The sequence below is a fragment of the Lissotriton vulgaris genome, chromosome 9, assembly GCF_964263255.1.
Source record: "Lissotriton vulgaris chromosome 9, aLisVul1.2, whole genome shotgun sequence".
Classification (NCBI taxonomy): domain Eukaryota; kingdom Metazoa; phylum Chordata; class Amphibia; order Caudata; family Salamandridae; genus Lissotriton; species Lissotriton vulgaris.
The window spans coordinates 235,364,754-235,385,052 of NC_141697.1; the positions used below are offsets into that span (position 1 = coordinate 235,364,754).

The 20,299-nt window shown below is 42.6% G+C and overlaps 1 protein-coding gene across 1 annotated transcript in view; it reads right to left on the bottom strand.

The window, feature by feature from the left end:
• PLCB2 (phospholipase C beta 2) overlaps window positions 1-20,299 on the bottom strand; it is a 492,254-nt gene that overhangs the window by 119,577 nt on the left and 352,378 nt on the right. Inside the window, exons 17-19 of the mRNA XM_086937381.1 lie at window positions 14,435-14,559; window positions 714-868; window positions 54-218 (exon numbers count right to left, since the gene is read on the bottom strand). Coding sequence (XP_086793507.1) covers window positions 54-218; window positions 714-868; window positions 14,435-14,559 — 445 coding nt within the window. The remainder of the gene's footprint in view (window positions 1-53; window positions 219-713; window positions 869-14,434; window positions 14,560-20,299) is intronic.

Below are 20,299 nucleotides of genomic sequence, written 5' to 3' on the forward strand. Positions count from 1 at the left end.
CCTAGATAGCTGGGTGTATTCTCATTAGCACTGTTTAACATTTCCATGGTTACCTTCTCAAAAACAAATGGCTCTTCTTTCCACACTGGGTTGATAGAGTTTGCAGATGATGTTAACTTAGTCTTGTATTTACGTTTGGGGTCTCCTGGCAGCCCAAATACTTCAACCTCCACATAGGACTTCACACTGCGGTCAGAAAGGAACTGTCCAGAGAGGATCTATTTTGAAAATAACCATGAGAATTGAATGTTAAACTATTGGATTCTCATGCCACAAAATAATGTCATAGTGTACAAAATACTTCCACTCATCATTGACCTACAAAAAACGAAATTGTCAAATTCAGATAATGTAGACAGGTTAGGGTCATGCAGTTTATTACAATATACCTCCCTTAAAATGAATGATGAACATCTCTCCATAAAATAAAAATAATTAAATCTTTCTATGACTATCCATCTCAAAAATCTCAAAAAATAATCTATCTGTTCCATGGCTTATCTTTCTAAGATTTGGCCTTTGATTTGAATCGATTTAACAGTATCCTGCAAGCCCTCCTCATTTTTAAACTAGTGTAAATTCCCTTCCTGAATGACTGAGTAAATGACATGCTGTAAGCAGTCCTCAAACTCCCTGAAAGGACTCCACTGAGTGCTCTGAGGCCAGTAATGATCCCTGAGAGTAGGCAGTGTGATACAGTGATTTATACTTGCCTTAATGGTGAGAGTGTTTGCGACAACCCCGTCAATCCTGTCCACAGCAAATGGGTCAAACTGCTTTTCAGCTTGCCGCATGAACTCGTGCTTGAGGATATAACCACTGCGGCCATTGAACTCGAAGAGAGCCATGTTCTGCTGCATAGAAAGGTCTGTTCACAATGAGTATCGATGAAAGAAGAGAGAGATGAAAAAGGGATTTATTATGGTATAAACATGCATATAAACTGATCAATGTTAACCACCACCTTTTTCATAGATGTGGACATTATGTATATTCTGGTATGCAGACAGAATATCGAGTTGGAAATGTCGACTTACACAAATATCGAGTTGGAAATATCGTGACAAAGAAATATCAACAGCAAGAATATCGTGGTCAAGAATATCGACTTTAAGGTAAGAAATATCATTTTTTAAAGTATTGAAGTCATTAATATTGTTCGCAAAAATATAGTTGTTCAAAATATCGTTTTTCTAATCAGAGTTATGCATATTAGTATGGATTTTAAATGTATGTGATCTATTTTTTTGCATAAGTATTGTTTTCGTTATTTAATATATGTGTTACATTTTTAGTGTTATACATTTTATTTTAATTAAATTTTGTGTTTTTTAGTTCTGTAGTGGGTTGTGGGTTTATAGGGGAATAGGGTGGGAAATAATTTAATTATAATAAATTAATGGTTATTTTTTATTTAACAATATTTATTTAATTTAGAATTGATAGTGTTAATTGTGGAAGTAATGTATTATTAATTAATTATTATTTGGTTCTTAATTATTATTGATTAATTGATTGATTAAATAAATTATGGAAATTGTGTTATTATTTTAGGAGGGGGTTGTGGGGTTTATAGGGGTAAAGGGTGGGTAATTTAATTTTCATAAATTAATGATGTTTTTTAATTTTACATTTTATTCAGTTTATAGGGGTAATTTATTTGTAATTAATGATTAGTTGGTCATTAATATTAATGTATCAATTGATAATTAATTAGGGCAATTGTTTTTGTTTTTGTGTGTGAGTTTTGGTTTTAAAGAGGGAAGGTTTGGGGAGTAAAGTAATTTTTACCGGTTTTAATTTCTTTTTTAATTAATAATATTTCTTTAATTGATAGGTAATTATGTTAATTATGGAGGTACTTTTTTTTTAAATGTATAACTTTGTTGTGAATTGTGCAGTGTTATATGGTAAGAAATAAAAAAGAACACATTTTTTAATAATGAATGTTTTTGTTTATAAATAATTTCTGAATAAAAATAGTTATTTGTTTGTAACTTATTTTTAAATGTATTTAATATAATATTTCTAGGTAATTCTATTGAACATCATAATATGTTCTATTTTTTTATGTTATTTAATTTTTTTATATTTTGTGTTGGTGATATTTTGTTTGTTTTCAATTTTGAACTGACTGGATTAGAAACATACATTTTTACCCCACCGCTATCCAACACTTTCCCTATTGTTGCACTAACTGGAGTGGGGATAGCATTTTTTACCCCATCGCTTTCCAACACTTTCCCTATTGTTGCACTCACTGGAGTGGGAATAGTAATGTTTACCTCTCTGCTATCCAACACTTTCCCTACTGTTGCACTCACTGAAGTGGAAAAGTTCAGTTTAAAGACTTTTAAATAGTTTAATATTTCAATTCATAATATAATGTTTTTTTAATTAGATTTTCTGTTATTGGTGCATATTATTAATAATATATCCAAAAACAAAGGTTGCCCAATATGAAAAAGCCACACATGAGGAGGTGTATGCACAGCTTGCTGCCGGTAGCAGAGTGACAGCCTGGCCTGTAAAGCCCCCATTCCTTCTCGTGCCAAACACGTTTTGGGCGTCGTCCCGCCCTTGATCACTGGCTGAGCAATGAAGGACCCTGCATACTTTCAGACACACCTGTTTTTATTTTGAATTCACGTCCCACCCACATAGGTTGTAGCTTAGCATTCTGGTCTCTGTAGTGAAAGCTACGGAACTTCAGGGTGCCACAACCTCAATCGGTGCTAAAGTCCTTCCAAAGTTCAAATGTCAAACCCAAGTGGGTGAATAGAGGACAAAACACCACCATCACAATGCCAATATATCCCAGTCCCGAGATCCCAGTCCCTCAGCCTAGGTACATTTAGGGCCCCCAGGGAACATCTGTCTTGTGGGGTCCCTCAGGGCTCCTCTCTATCCCCTCTTCTTTTCAATCTCTATCTTCGCCCTCTTCTCTCTTCTCTGAGGCAGTGGGACGTCCGCGTCTTCAATTACGCGGACGACCTACAACTCATTTTCTCTCTAAACTCTCCCTCTTCTATTTCTACTTTTCAGGCAGTCATGTCCCATATCTTTCAGTGGATGTGTCAGAACCAGCTGAAATTGAACCCCGGTAAGACGGAGCTCCTCCTGCCGGGTAGGAGCGCCGTCCACTGGGGTCCATATTTCTGGCCGACAGAGCTTGGCTCTCCTCCCACCCCGGTAACCTCGGTGAAAAGCCTCGGGGTCACTATTGACGCTGGGCTCTCTCTGGGGCCGCAGGTGGGGACAGTGGTTTCCTCCTGCATGTTCCAACTGCGCAGGATCAGGAAGGTGGCCTACCTTCTTACTCCCGATGCCTTGCTTCAAGTCATCATGGCCCTTGTTCTCTCCCGCCTGGATTTTTCAAATTCCATCTATTACGGCTTGCCCAAATGCTCCATCAATAGGTTGCAAGTCATCCAAAACCAGGCGGCGAGACTGGCCCTCGGGATTCCGAAGTGGCAGTCCGCAAAACCCCTCCTTATCAAGCTACACTGGCTCCCGGTTAGCCTAAGGGCTGCCTTTAAGGTTGGCTGTCTTATTTTCAAATCTCTCTCTGGCTCCTGTCCCGCCTTTCTGAAATCCCTGATCTGCCCCTACTGTCCCTCACGTAACCTTAGATCACTTCACTTACATCTTCTGGTGGTCCCTCCCTTCAAACTCTGTAGATCTGGGGGTCGAAGATTTGCCTTTCTCGGCCCCAAACTTTGGAACTCTCTCCCCCTCTCAGTTAGGACTTCCGGTACTCTGATTCAATTTCGCAAATCTTTAAAAACCTGGCTTTTCCCACAATCCCGCTAAAATCCCTCTGTTTCCTCAGCACCCTTTCAGCGCCATGATACCTCCGGTGACAGTGCGCTATACAAAATTCCCTTAACATAACATATACAAAATTCCCTTAACATATATGCCAGCAGCTCAGACCCCCCCTCATTCTAGTCGCCGCTCTCGTTCCACGAGCAGCGCAGATCCGCCAGACGCAGCAGCAGGGCTTTTCCACGACCCGGCAGGCCTAATTTCCAAAAACAAAGGTTGCCCAATATGGAAAAGCCACACATAAGGAGGTGTATGCACAGCTTGCTGCCGGTAGCAGAGCAACAGCCTGTAAAGCCCCCATTCCTTCTCGTGCCAAACGCGTTTCGGGCATCGTCCCGCCCTTGATCACTGGCTGAGCAATGAAGGACCCGGCATAATTTCAGACACACCTGTTTTTACTTTGAATTCACCTCCCACCCACATAGGTTGCAGCTAAGCATTCTGGTCTCTGTAGTGAAAGCTACGGAACTTCAGGGTGCCACAACCTCAATCGGTGCCAAAGTCCTTACAACGTTCAAATGCCAAACCCAAGTGGGTGAATAGAGGCCAAAACACCACCATATTTCAATTTATAATATAATGTTTTTTTAATTAGATTTTGTGTTATTGGTGAATAAATATATATATTTTTGTAAATACATTATGTTTTACCCAACTGGATACAATGCAATTGCCCATCTGGGGGCGTTATGCAGCGAATACCTCACTGTTGTGCTATAACTTTATACACTACAAGATGGCCGCTTTGTTTCATGTTGGGCCTCAGTCCCCTTGTTTGTGTCTACACCTGACTGCGAGTGGGAGTGACTATGTATGATAAAACATTGTCGGTTACAAACACAGTGCATCACACACTGACGAAGGCAGACCGCCGAAACGCGTCTGTGTGCACCCCTCCGCTGATTAAAATCTAAGCGCGTTTGTAGACCTCTACTTCGAGTGCTGTCATTCTTTCCAGGAGAAGTGGGAAGGACTTTGGAGCGTAATATATATATATATATATATATATGCATATATATGCATATATATGCATATATATATATATATATATATATATATATATATATATATATATAGGACACCAATCCCGCTTTAATGATAACGGGTCCGACACAGGCTTGGAACCTCTTCAGGAAAATTTATTTGCCACCATCTGGAAAAAAAAAGCACCTGGCAGACGCGTGCCTTAATCATTGCCAGCTTTGTGTTTAGTCTTTGTTATCTGCACGGGGCTTTAATATGCTGCTGGGTGTATTCCCATTGGATGATGAAATAATCCAATCAGATGCACGATGTTTCAAACCTCAGTGTGCGGCACACGCAAAGGTTGCTGGTAGATGTAGTCCCCACAGTGCGTTGCAATCCAAAGGCTCACTCAAACAGGACATGCAGGCCTTCCCACATCGCGAGCTCAGGTACAGTGACCGCTTTGTGCATTAAGTAATGCCCTGACTGTGTCAGCTTGTGAGTCCGCCCAATCCCGGTTTTCTGAGCATATGGCGGCAATCGTCTCCTGAAGGTGTCCCAATCAGCAGGGGTCTGCTGCTCTCTCCCTGATACCATGAGCGATGTCTTGGGCGGGGGGGCGCCGCTGTGTGCATTCAGCACGTTTCACCAGGGAAGATGACGGTCATCAGCGGAGCTCCAGAATGAGAAGCACATCGGTAATGCAGCACCGACTGCTGCAACAATATAGGACACCAATCCCGCTTTAATGAAAACGGGTCCGACACATGCTTGGAACCTCTTCAGGAGAATTTATTTGCTACCATCTGGAAAAAGAAAACACCTGGCAGACGCATTTCGGCGTGTGCCTTAATCATTGCCAGCTTTGTGTTTAGTCTTTGTTATATGCACGGGGCTTTAATATGCTGCTGGGTGTATTCCCATAGAATGATGAAATAATCCAATCAGAGGCACGATGTTTCAAACCTCAGGGTGCGGCATACGCAAAGGTTGCTGGTAGATGTAGGCCCCACAGTGCGTTGCAATCCAAAGGCTCACTCAAACAGGACATGCAGGCCTTCCCACATCGCGAGCTCAGGTACAGTGACTGCTTCGTGCATTAGGTAATGCCCTGACTGTGTCAGCGTGTGAGTCCGCCCAATTCCAGTTTTCTGAGCATATGGCGGCAATATATTTTCAAAAAGACCGTAGTTACTTTCACGCTCTCAGAGACAGACTGACACAACGACATCCAGGAAAGGTGCTGCAGATTGTGGTTTGGTGCCGTTACGGCGGGTTTATGATTTGAATAAACCCCCAATTTGCTGCACCTTTCTTGGATGTCATTGTGTCAGTCTGACTCTGACAGCGTCAAAGTACCTATGGTCTTTTTGAACAGTGATTACTGGTTTTCTCTACCAGTCTCACGCCACCCCGAAGATTGGGAGAGGACAATGGAGTAGCTTGGATTAAAAAAAAAAATATATATATATATATACAAGAGTCCATGGATAGACAAGATCGTTACCTGGCATAGGTACATAGACAATCTTTTCCTCATATGGAGAGGCATGAAGGAGAGTGCTGAGGAATATGTACACATGCTGAATATCAATATTTTCAATCTAGAATTCACTGCTGAAATAAGTGACTGCCCTTTGGCTCCAGGAGTTCCCGCTTGTGCCGCTGCTTTAGACTCGGCTTTTTCCTTTTCCTTTTCCTTCGCAGATTATTCTGATTTCTCTCCTTTCTTAGCCTGCATCTTTTGGACAGCGTTGCTCGATGCAGTAGCTGCTGTAACTCGTTTGCTCAGCGTGGTTTTCGGAATCGCTCCAGTGCGTTGCGACATCCTTAGAACTGCAGTGATACCATGAGTAAGCACTTTCTTAAAATGTTCACCATAATACAGTCTCAGGGTTGTAATCCCCTTCTGTAGCACCTCAATACCAGTACCTCCTTTAGCGCAAACTACTCTTTGGAAAATCAGCATATTTTATTCATACATCCAGCCTCATAGTCCGTGGGTCCAGGAGAAGGAATGAGTGCGACTGCTCTCTACAGCAGCATAGCGGCCATCTTGCCCCTCCCCGACAACAACAGAGGCGCCCTCAGTCGGATAGCGGAGCGCCAAAGCACACGAACACTGTACCTGCCTCTAGTAGAGATCTGCGGCAATCCACCGTCACGGAGGCATTTGCGGGGAGAAGCCTGCCTACAATCTTGGTCTCTGGATGCACCGAAAGCACATCAGTCCCAAACACGGAGGCGAATGCGGAAAATGTTCTTGCCGCCTGCGAGGACGCAAGCACGGCGGTTGCCAGGCAACCGGGGCCGCAGACGTGTACGCCTCAAGCGGGAGCCGCGCAGAGAGAGGAGACTAACGCGAAGGCTGGCGAGGACACGAACGCAGACGCGGATGCAGATACAGCGACGGTGAGCAATACCGGTAAGATTAGTGATGGGCAGCTGAAGGAGATGGCTGTACCGGTAAACACTAATAATGCCCAAATGCTTGAAGCATTGATGGAAGTAAATCTAGCGCCCACACCTGCTGAGAAGAATGTCATGGCACTGTCCAACTGGGGAAGTATGAAAAGCTTAGAGAGCCGCTCAACAAAGGGGGCTAAAGGAAGGAGAGTACGTTCCCCGGAGGTGGAAAAATTTTACTCAGTGACTGAGGGCTCAGACTCTTCACTGTTGGGGTCAGAGGAGGAGGGCACTACCACAGATCTTTCATCAGGGACAGAGTCAGAAGGATCCCTCTCTATCGAGCACAGAAGTAAGGAAACACAGAAGGAAAAAAAGAAGAACAATGATAAGGCGAGATAGAGAAATAGACAGAGCAGCTTCAAGCACAAATAGGAAGTTGCTCTGGGACTATGGTAGTACCTCCAAAATGTATCAGGAACAAGATTTGGGTGACGCACCTGAGAACTACCCCTTAAATGCCTCTCAAGAAGTAGCCGATATCCCACCTCAAGCGACTTTGGATGGAATGTTCTCCATGCTGAAACAAATGCACCTAGAGGCTCGCTTAGAAAGCAGAAGAGCGAGGCAAGACACTAAAAAAATACAAGCAAGCATTTGGAAAATGAACAGAAAATATGAAGAGGTGGAAGGCGGGGTGGAACAGGTTGAAGAGAGAACTGGGAGACTGGAAGACGAAGTCACAGACTGGCAGAATGTAAGAACAGAGCAAGGAAAGGTGATCGAGGACTTACAGTGGAAGCTGGAAGATTTCGAGAATCGCCAACGACTGAACAATCTACGTTTTTTGGGCCTAGAGGAAGGACTGGAAGGGAAGGACCCAAGGGGGTTTATGATTAAATTACTAAAAGGCGCATATCCAGAGGCGCAGTGGCAGTGGGAACTTGAAGTACAGAGAGCGCACAGATTCCCACTGACGCAGAAGGGAGGAAGAGGCACTAATCAGAATGGCTTACCCAGGGATATGTTAGTTTTCTTCGGGAATTTCTTGGCTAGGCAGGAAATTATGGAGACTGCTAGACCAGATAGGAAAAAGTCAGTCAAAGGGATTACATTTTTCACTAGGCCTGATTTCTGTCACACGACTGTGGAAAGGAGATGGAAACTCAGGCAGCTTATCACTCCTTTCCAACGCTAGGGCTCCGAAGCATATTTAATGTATCCATCCAAGTTAAAAGTTGTTACAGGGGGACGCGGCAGAATGTTCTTTTCAGAAATAAAGGCAGGTGAATATCTCGCAGAGATTACAGAGACTCAGAAAGGCAGGAAGAGTAGGGAAACTGAACCAGCATAAGATGCATACGGAAATACTAAAAGTATTGAGTATTGAGTATGGTAATTTATGGGTAAGTTGGGTGGGAGAAGGAAGCGACACTACAGTAGAGAGCAGCCACACATAGGTCAAGATTGACCTATTTGCCTGTAACGGGGGGGTTAGCAAGGGGAGGGGGGGTAAGGGGGGGCAGGGGGAGGGGGGGCGGGAAGGTGGTGGTGAAGAATTAAGGGTATGTACAGCACAAGTTAAGAAGATATGTAGACACAAAACAGGTGGAAGTAAAAATCCGGAGGAAAATGATTGTGGGCTCAATTTCAAAATCAGATGGCGATAAGACTTGCTACCATTAATATTTGTGGTCTGAACGATGGCGGGAAAAGGCAGAAAGTAGCGGCCATGTGTAGATTATTAAAATTGGATGTTATATGTCTTCAGGAGACACATGTGAGAGGAAAAGATAAATATCTTATGGATCAGTTAGGGTATGAAGTTTTAGCATATACGAAGCAAGATGTTAAAACAAAGGGGGTGGCCATACTTGTAAAAAAAGGACTCATGTCAGTAAAGAGAAAGAAGGAAGATGTTGAAGGTAGATGGGTGATGGTAGAAGGAGAAACAGCTGGAGGTCGATATACAATTGTTTCTGTATATGGCTCTAATGAAGATGAACCTGATTTATTTGATTTCCTAGATACCGAATTGGCATTATGGTCAGAACCAGTAATCTTTTGTGGGGATTTTAACATCAATGGGTTATCAGGGCTGGGTATGTTGGGAGGGGGGATGAAGGGAGACCGCAAGAAGAAAACACAAAGGGCTATTGCCAATTTAATGAATAATAATGCACTGGTAGATGTCTGGTTGGCATATAATCCTACAGGAACAGGCAGCACTTTCTATTCTGCTCCCCACAAAAATATAGCCAGACTGGATTATTTCTTAGTTTCTAGCCCATTAATATCAGAAGTGAAAATAGAAAAGCTACCTCGGGTTTCCTCAGACCACAATCCACTGGTGTTGACTATTTCTCAGAATTGCAACGCCAGTCACAAAGAATATAATTGGACATTCGAAAGGGGGTTACTCAAAGAAGCCGACTATGTCAGTAGAATGAAGGCGTGGATTAGACAATTCTGGGAGATAAACAGAGGTACGGCAGCTACAGGAATGGTATGGGACGCATTTAAGGCAGGGATAAGGGGGGAAACACTGGCTTATACTCTACATACGAGCAAGAAAGAGAAATTGGAATTAACTAGTAGGCTACAGGATCTAATGAATCTAGAACAACAGCTTATTCAGTCGGTCACAAATCAAGAACCTCTTGAGCAGATCTTATTAGAAATAGAGTTGAAAAAGGCAGAGATCGGTGAAAGATTGGCAAACAAAGCAGCCAGTAACTATTTAGCAAAAAAGGAAAAATGTTATGAATTTAATGAGCGGGTTGGGCATATGTTAGCAATTCGTATTAGACAAGATCTGGCAGCCGGGGAAATTAAAGAAATCAAGAATAAAGGGGGGAATGTTGTGACTAAGGTGGAAGATGTGAGGGAGGTGTTTAGGGAGTTCTACTCAGAACTTTATGATCAAGATTTGAGAATTGGGGAGGAGGAGATAGAGGATTACTTGGCAGGCATTCCTCACAAAAAACTGATTTTGGAGGATAAAGAGGCTTTGGAGTTACCACTAACACTGGGTGAAATACATAATGCGGTAATGAAACTCCCCTCGGGGAAGGCCGCGGGACCTGACCAAATACCGGCGGAATTTTACAGGACTTTCTGGGACACTTTGGGGATTGATATGTTAGAAATTTTAAGGCATGCACAAATGGGGGAAAACATACCACAATCATGGGCCGGTGCAAGTATTATAGTTATTCTGAAAAAGAACAAATCGCATCTGGATCCTGGCTCATATAGGCCAATCACGCTCATGAACGCGGATGCAAAAATATACTCCAAGGCTCTCTCACAAAGGCTTAGCAGGGTAATTGAGGGGCTGAAATAAGTGACTGCTCCGTGAATTTTCAAGACTTGGAGGTAACGATAATTGAGAATAAACTTTGCACAAAACTGTACCGCAAGCCCACTGTGGGAAATTCGATCCTGCATGCCCGCAGCGGCCATCCATCTAGACTCATCAATAGCATCCCTTACGGGGAACTACTCCACATAAAAAGGAACAACACTAGGAGAGTAGACTTGGAGAAATATGCGAATGAAAGTTTCAGAAGATTCCGTAGGAGAGGCTATAGTGCACAGACTTTGGATGGAGCCACGAAAAGAGTAAACGCCTTGGAGAGGGACAAGCTTTTAGAAATAGGGAACAAAAGAAAGAAAGATAAAGGAGGTTTCCGAATGATCACCACCTTTTCAAAGGATGCCACTAAACTTAGGTCCATGTTTTGTAAGCATTGGAGTTTACTGCAAATGGACCAGGTCATCGGAATGGATATTCCGAGGAAACCCCTGTTAACCTTTCAAAAAGCTAGGTCCCTGAGAGACAGCCTTACAAGCAGTTTTACAATGAGGAATAAAGAATTGAGAGGTTTCTAAAAAGATTTGAAGGGATTCCATCCCTGTAGGAAGTGTAAGGCATGTGTGGGAAGTAAAAAAGTGACAAAATATTAGGTACCAGGTTTGAAGGAGCCTAAAGAAATAAATAAATTTCTAACCTGTACCACCCAATACACGGTCTACTGCTTACAATGCCCGTGTGGGCTAAAATACATTGGCAGTACTATACACCAAACTAAAGTAAGGATACTAGAACACGCAAGGGCCATAAATAATGGTGACTTAACGTATTCAGTGGCACGCCACTTTAAGACACTACACAAGGGGGATAGGAATCTCTTAACTTACTTTATCTTGGACCATGTACCCTTTAATCCTAGAGGGGGGGACAGATTGATGACCCTTGACCCTTAGGAGGTTAGAATCGAGCTAAATTATTGACCTCCATACCAAGACACCTGGAGGCCTCAATTCGCATGAGGAACTGGCTGTACACTTGGGGGACTAAGTCAGTGATGGGTACCATGATTGGTATGTAAGAGTTTGATATTTTGAAAATTTTTGATGTCTTGAAGTGAGGTTAGAATCGAAATTTGAAAATTTTCTGTGAAAAATTTCGGTGAAAAAATTGCTGTATAGATTATAAATAGGAAGTAGGGTTTTGATAATTATGTGAATTGATTGATGGCTGAATTAGACGTTGTGAATAGAGTGTAATTGGAATGTACAATGTGCTCATTTGTGGGCGTAATCCATCGTAATATGTAGAGCAAACGTAGCCCATCTATGGGCATTATGAACAACTGTGACGCTCAATGTTTGCATTGAATTGTTATTGAGCATGCTACCTAGAAAATAACAATATACGCTGTATTTGCATAGTCCAAGATGGCGGCCATGTATGTGACTAATTGTCCTTTCACAATGTCGATGTATTACAATGAACATAAAAAACGACCGTTTCGGCGACGCCATGTTACCATCGAAAAAGGCGACCGCCGAAACGCGTCAACACCGTGAGCCCTTAATAAAATCTTGGGAATCGCCACCAGGAGTGCTTGGTTCTTTGCGCTGGGGATCTGAAGCAGGTATATATATATATATATATATATATATATATATATATATATATATATATATATATATATATATATATATATATATATATATATATATATATATATATATATTTATTTGTAAATTGTCATATATACAATTATCAAATAAATTAAAATAATCGTGTCTTAATTTTTTTAAAGTGAATATATATATTACATTTTTATATATGTATGTTTACATTTTTGTAATTACATTTATTTGTTCTATTTGTTAAAATGTATATTAAATTAATTTATTTTTTAAGTTAATTTTATTATTTAATACATGTATTATTATTTGTATACATATAATAAAATCGATATTTTGTACAACTATATTTTTTACATTGATATTTTTTTCTCGATATTTTAGTACATACCATTATAAATATAAGATGTCGATATTTTTTACATTGATATTTATATCTCAATATTTGTGTATGGTGATATTTTGGGGCTCAATATTCTACAAGTGAACTGTATATTCCATTCTCTTGACATACTACAAAGACTATAAAATCCTAAAGTAGAATTTCCTTAATTGCCTAAGGTAAAGAAATCTGGGTGGTCCAGGACATGATCCTTTAGATTCGTCCAGCATTAGCATATTCGATTTGTAAACCAGAAGAAGATAAATTATGCAAACAAACCCTCCATTCAAGACATGCTGCAAAACTGGCCATTTAGCATGTTCATCAACAGACACTATCACCACTGTCAAGCAGTTATCACTAGGTAAAGGGGACGCAGCGAACTGGCCAGATCCTGGGGAGGGAATCTATCAGGCACCCTACCCAGATGTAAGAAAAATCAACAGGAATCCCTCACAATCTGGCCAGCCTCAAGGAGACTTGCCTTTGCACACTAAAACACCACAGAGTATAAGACTAGCAAAAGGCTCATCTAATTTAGGGAAGTGATAAGGGTAATGGGCCGTTCCCCCACCGCGTAAACTGCAAAAACAAAAGATATTACACCATTGGTGGTGGATGGGAGACAAACCAACCTGGGCAAATGATAATCAAAATGAGTTTAACTGCTGAGGAAGTTTACTGTCTGCAGAGAACACAGCTAGGTAAGTCCCTCTCTTCTGTGACAGGCAGTATGTACCATAGGGTGGTAATTGAGGGTACCACTCAGCAGTAATATAGCAACCTGTATGTATTAAGGGCTTTTATTGTTTCACAACTACAAAATGTGTTGGCAGAGGTAACTTAAAAAATTCTTTTATTTTAAATGGTTGAAGTACTTTCTTTTATAGCAATGAACTTGACCACTCCCTGTTAGATTTAAGAACAACAGGACACAAATGTATCCTGAAAAAAGCAGTGATTGGATGCACAGTGCTACAATGCAAGCTTTATCTGGGAAAAGTCAGGTACATTATGAACATGAAACACAAATGAAGTGAAAGAGGACCATGGCCACATCACTTCGAAGATCTGCTGCCTCACTCCAAAAGCTATACAATTGAACAGACCATTATGTTATGTTATGTGAATACAGCTTACTATAGCGCTTGAATCACCTTCGAAAAGGTATCTCGGCCCTTATGATAGACACAGGCAAAACCTAGCACAGAGTTTTAAAATAAGGCTGTTTTAAGCAATTTTCTGAATTTGATGTAATCATGACAGATGCAAATATGGTACACCAATACATTCCAATAACACAGAACCAGGTTGGAGAAAGACCTCCTCGAGCAAGATCTCTCAGGGATGAGGTGGCATCTGCTGCAGCGGCATCACCAGGCTGCAGAGAAAGACGTGCGAAAATAGATAGGTCAAGAAGCTGAACCCTCTCCTGCTTCTTTAAATCCATCCCAGCTCAGATCTCACAAGTGGATCCCTCCTCAACTTTCTGATGAACCTGAAGACTCAGCTCTCCAAGGAGGATCTCAAACGTAAATAAAAAAATTGACACTGCATTTGCCCAAAATGTTGTACAAAGCAAATATTCCAAATCTTAGAATTCTTTAACTCCTATTGCATTAATTTATATGTACAGCTACGTTTGTACTCATAAACATCAGATGTTTGCACAGAGAAAGTAGGACAAATTGCAAAATGTTTATCTATAATCATGGAAACAATTTACACATCCGTTATGAAAATGTTTGCAAGTTTAACATTGGGAAATTAAAGACCCTCAGATCAACTTTAAAATCTTTATGCACAGTCTCGGGAGAGAGATATGATATGCAGAGCGTGGGAAGAAGAGAGAAGAGAAACACCTGGAGGAGTTGGGGAGGAAAGCAGGGGAAGCTGCCGTTTTGCACTTACCCATGGTTTGAAAGTTTAGGGCCACAAACTGACAGCCGGCGTTCCAGAACATCTGGGGCAGGTAGTTCGAGGAGTCCATCCGCGTCCCTTTGGGGTAGATGCGGCTCATCTGTCGCTTGTTATATCTGAATCACCACATAGGAAAGGTTCTGCATCTTAGGTAGACATCACGCAGCGCTTGGAATACAATTTGGCCTGTCTGATCAGATACATAACACACCTGCACTTGTATCAAAGAGGGGAACTAACCATCAGAAATAGAAAATGTGTACGTATGCATCTCACACTTCTATCAAAGTGTGTCATGATATCCATGCTAGAGAGGTGACAGCTCTCCAAACCACAGCTTCATGGATCTCAGCGCCTAACTGTACACTATAAAATGTGGAGGCCATGTTTGTGTCGTTTACCAAATCACTCGGTGGTACTTCTGCCTCTCAAAGCAAAATAATAACCACAATGATAAAATGAACAAAAACATCAGCTGACAATTAGTGAGTACAGTACCAAGAAGGCAAAAAAATCTGTAAAGAGAAATTCACACTCTCAATTTCCTTCACTTTCAGTGATGTACACGCTTCTCCTTGTGCATAACAAATACTCCCTCGTATTCTTGCCAGACTCCATAAAGGAATCAGTTTGCAAGTTTTTAGTCCCAAACAGCATCGTTAACCACAGTGCTTAGTTTCTAAAAAACATTTTTTTTAAATATAGCTTCAGGGACCCAAAGCTTTTGTCAGAATGCCACCGAAGATGCTGCCAATTGCCGGACTTCCCTTCCCTTATCCGAATGTTGCAAGTTTATTTTCATCCCTACTTTTTCCATTAGCCACTATTTACCTAGCTTTCTCTTCCTCCTCCTCGCTCCATTTTCTGCCTTTCTCTCTCTTGGTAGGATGACTAAACATAGGGGCCATTCCTCAGAAGAGAGTGCTGGTGCCCACTACCTGGAGCCACTGGCACAAGTTAAGCTGTGGATAATCATAAGAGAAAAGCCCTTTCACCGTGTTATCTTTGTTCACCATTCCCTTATCAAAAACTCAGCAAGTCATTATAGCAATTTTTAGAGTGGGGTGCTGCCATTAACGTTATATCACTGAAGCCATGGGGATTGTGAAATATACAAGCGTCACACAAAAACCACAACTGTGGCAAATGTGCCACGCCCATTCAGCAGGAGAGTGGTAAGGATGGGATAGGCCGCTGGCGGTGCATTTTGGAGCACTGGTGTGCTAGCGCCCTGTCATTTACAGACAGCAAATATTCAGTTGATATGGCCACTAAATTTGCATAGATATTCAGTTAAACCGATAAAAATAAAGTTACGCAAAAAGAAATATGTGAGAAAAAAATCTTGTTTCAGTGAATATTTATCACTTGATTTATTTTGCAATCTTTGTTTCCATCACACTTCAGAAATGCTTTTCTTATTGCTGATAAAATGTGTTGGAAATAACTGTGTTGTGTGTCAGAACAAAACCGACATGCTTCTTCTGTCCCCATCAAGATTGTCACCTATATCACATTTACAAAATCCTCTTTGCAGTTAGAGAAAAAAAATTGTCAGAAGATATGGCCTGACCTTTGACCTTTGACTTTGTTTGCGAGGTGAATGTGACAAGATACACACAAAAATTAAAGGCATCTTTATTGATCATTTACCTTCTGCACTCCAGCATGGAGTGCAGCAGCACCCTTCCTCCCAGTGCCTATGCATTCTAGCACTTAGAAGTAAACCCACATGATTTAGAGAAAATATTGCATCAACTAGGTAATCTCTGGTGTACAAAACCTGGAAAGAAGTTTACAGTTCATAGAAAACATAAACAGATTTATGCTTTGTTCAGTACTACGGAAGGACTAGTAAATACATTTTGAAAATTTGTCACAGATAAGAGTAAATGCTAGTCTACAGCTCGTCACATATTCTCTCAGAACGAAACTCGTTCCAGAGAAGAAACGCCAAGACTATGCTGAGCAGGAGAAACTACAGACTCTATGGACCTACTGATACTGTGTTTTTTGCACAAGTAATATGTCAAAGTATATATGGAAATAATTCTAGTTCTCTCAATTTCCTGCCACAGCGTGATGTTACCCATAAAACAAAACAACGAAGCATCCTGGCAGCCATCAATGATTGGCAGTGCTCGCCCATTTATAAGGTGGGTGTGGGAAGGTACTTCGGCCTAGTGACTGTCCAAGAAAGTGACTGTCAGTCTTTGCTGATCAGTTGCAGACTGTAAGTCATGTTCAAGAATTGTTCTGTCAGCTGACTGACCAGAACAGAGACATTGGGGCCCGTTAGGATCTCGGGCGGATCGCCACCGCCTGCATGGCGGTGGAGATCCGTCCCGCCCGCCACCCATTTCCCCCCGCCATATTACTATGGCAGTGGGACTGCGGCAGATGGAAAGACCGTCTGCCGCTTTTCCGCCCGGTCAGCAAGTCGACCGGGCAGAAAAGAGCTTAATATGGTGGCGGTGTCTGTTAGACACCGCCAGCCATATTATCATGGGGCCGAAACATGCCTATCCATGGCGGCATGCAGGAATTGCTTGTGGGGGCCTGTTGCGGGCCCCCAGGGAGTCTGGGGGTGAGGGGTGCACATGGAGGTACCTATGGTACTCCCCTGCAGTTCCATGCACAACATGGCAGGCACCGTGCAGTGCCTGTCATGTTGTGCATGGAAGTGAACAACATGCCTTCCTGGCATTTTGGCGGGCGGTGCTGAGTGCACCGCTCGCCACAATGTCAGGTATGCTGGATGCGCCCGCCACTGTGGCAGGCGCATCCTAATGGCCCCCACGGGACCCCCACCCTTATGGCGGGTGGTCCCATTTCCCGATAGGAGGGCGGGCGGACAAAGTCTGCCCGCCATCCTAATGACCCCCAGGCAAGCACACTATCAGGCCTATCAAAGAGGACTCCGATGACCACTGAAAGGAGAGAGATCCAGTCTGGTGGAGTTTGAGTTCCATTCCAGCTATCATGTCACAGGTCATAACCTCAAACAGTAATCAGAAGAGGAGCAGCCTTGTCTGAAACAATGCATGATGTATGGATTTCCCAATGAGTCAAGTGTTTTCTATGTATTCGGAGGGGAGGAACTTTGCACTTCTTTGCCAAGTGTGAAGTATGGGCTTTTTTTTACAGGGCAATAAAACCTCCAGGCAGTCCCTTGTAGCTGGGGTATCCCCTTGGTTGCAATTGCGACCCTTGGGTTCTACTCTGTACCTCGTATGGCATTGTGTCTATAAAAATGTCACATTTGTTATGGAGAATTTTATGTCCATTTCCAGAACCTTCATTAAGGTCAAAATGTGCAGAATGTCACCACTTGTAATTTATAGTGGTGAAAAGTCATGTGATGCCACTTTATGTGGTGTCATCGCAAGGTCCACAGGCTTGTGACGTCACTTCTCTTGCCTCATGTTGTCTGTGAAATTACACTGGCGATAATCCCACAACTGACCAGCACTCTTGTGTATCATAACTTGCGCCCAAGAGGTCACCTGCACACAAGCACATTTATTCGTCTACTGTGGCACGTGGGAAAAGATGTTTTTAAAAACACGATTTCTCTTTCATTAAGCATGAGAGACTGAATGTAGACTCTTTGGATTCCATATCTACTGAACACCCAAGCTAGGGTTGGAAAGAGGAACACGAGCATTAAAAATCGGAGTGAATGCCCACTCTGCTCAAGGGCACTCTCAACATCCAGTCTGTGTGATGCTTGGTACACTTGAACAGACAATGGACGAATCTAATACCAAAATGTAGGTCAGCATTACAAGTATTTGAGTTACACAAAACTGCTAAGTAACAGGGCCGGACTGGGGACCCAAAGCAGCCCTGGCAAATGTTGTCAGACCAGCCCCATATGGTGCATAGTGATTGCAGCGAGCTAGCCTGACCACTACAAGGAGGGTTTAGGGTGGGTGTTCTCCACCCCTAAAAATGTGGGCAAAAATGGTGCATTTTACAGCACATTTTTCATTATATATTGTATTAGATTTTAAAGCTTAGTAAATGATAACCTTAATGTGCACCAGGATGCAACAATCTTTGTTGAGGCTCTTCAATGATTCCCTCCCCAAAACCTTTCAACAGAACCCCTCATCTCTCCATAACCCCTCTCTCACATGGATTTAATTTGTTTTATAGCACCGCTTATATAAGTGTAGGGTGTCGGAGCACTTCACATCATCCACAAATACAGAGACAATGAATCATACATTTGTAGATCGGTGTATTGAAAATGTTATATATGGCCAAGGGGACTAAAAGGTTTAGGATTGATGTCATCCATTTATTTCGAAGGTTTTATATAGCGCGAACATGACCCATCAGGGTATCAGAGCGCTGTACATGAAAGCAAGCAATTTAACCAAGAGGTACAAAGCAGTATAAAAAGCATTGTGGGACATTACAAAACAGTGCAGTAAAACAGGAAGTACAGATTGTTTGGGTGATTTCATGACTATTATTGCAAGGAGCTATTCAGGAAAAACCCTTTGACTTCTTTTTTTTATGTGGCAATCGAGGGATTAGTTCTGATTTCGGGAGGAAGAGAGTTCCATATTCTTGGAGCAAGATCAGAGAAGGATTGGTTGTAATTTCTCTTTTTGTTCATTTTTTTAGGTTTCAGCAGTAAATTATTCGAACTTCTTAGGGCTCGGTTCAAACCTGATAATTCAACCTTTTTGCCAGGTAGACTGGAGAGTTGTAGTGTGTCAGCCAGGCTACCTTGAGATGAATCCTTGCTTCTAGAGGGAGCCACTTGAGTTGAATTAGGTCCAGCTTGATGTGATTGTGTATTCTCGAACCTGTTATGAGTCTGGCAGCAGAGTTCAGGGTAGCCCTTAAAGGGGCCAGACTAGCTTTGGGAAGCCCAGCCAGGGTCACAATTCCATAATTCAAGCGGGAGATAACAAGGGACTGGACTGCTAACTGTCTATTATCGGGAGGCAAGAACGGTTAGATTTTCCTTAAAGTATTGAGTTGATGATTGGCTCCTCAAGTTGTTGCACTGATGCGATCTGTCATGCTCAGGTGTTTGTCTAGCGTTATGCCTACAGATCTAGTGGAATCCACAATACGTGGAGTGCAATTGAGGGCTGTTAGTTGATTAAGCCAGTCTTGAATGGGGGTAGGACGATTGTCGGGGGCAATCAGTACGAATTCAGTTTTTAGGGTATTTAGCATAAGATGATTGTGTGTTAGCCACTGTTGAGTTTTCACAAGGGCAGAGTTAAGTGTTTTGATATGGTCAGGTGAAGAGATTTTTAGGTATATTTGAGGGTCATCTGTGTACATGTGATGAACTGATGATATATATATGAGCAGTTCACAATTTCCATAAATGGTTCCATGTACAGGTTGAAGAGAGTGGGTGATAGTGCAGATCCTTGGGGGTCCCCAATTGAGACCAGGGTGTTGTTAGAAGAGAATGGGCGGTATGGGCAGCTGCCCAGGGCCTCGCGCTCAGGGGGGCCCCACCGCCGGCCCCGCAGTTGCGGGATTAAATAAAATAAATGATGTTGGGGAAGTGAGCACAGCACTCGCGCGCAGGGGCCGGGCCCGGGGCCGCAGGCTGCACAATATACAGGGAACTGCCTGGGAACAACAGCGCACGCACGCAAAGAAGACGCCTGCACCTGCACCTGCACGCACCCCCCACCACCTAGCTTGGTTGGTGGTGGTGGTGCGTGCCCTGGTGGTGACGTGACGCCGGCGTCGCATGAATCTTCCTCATGTACTCAGGGCCGGTCCTACTCCTAGCCAGGGGGGCCCCTGCCGCCGGCCCCGCAGTTGCGGGAATAAATAAAATATGATGGGGAAGTGAGCAGCACAGCACTC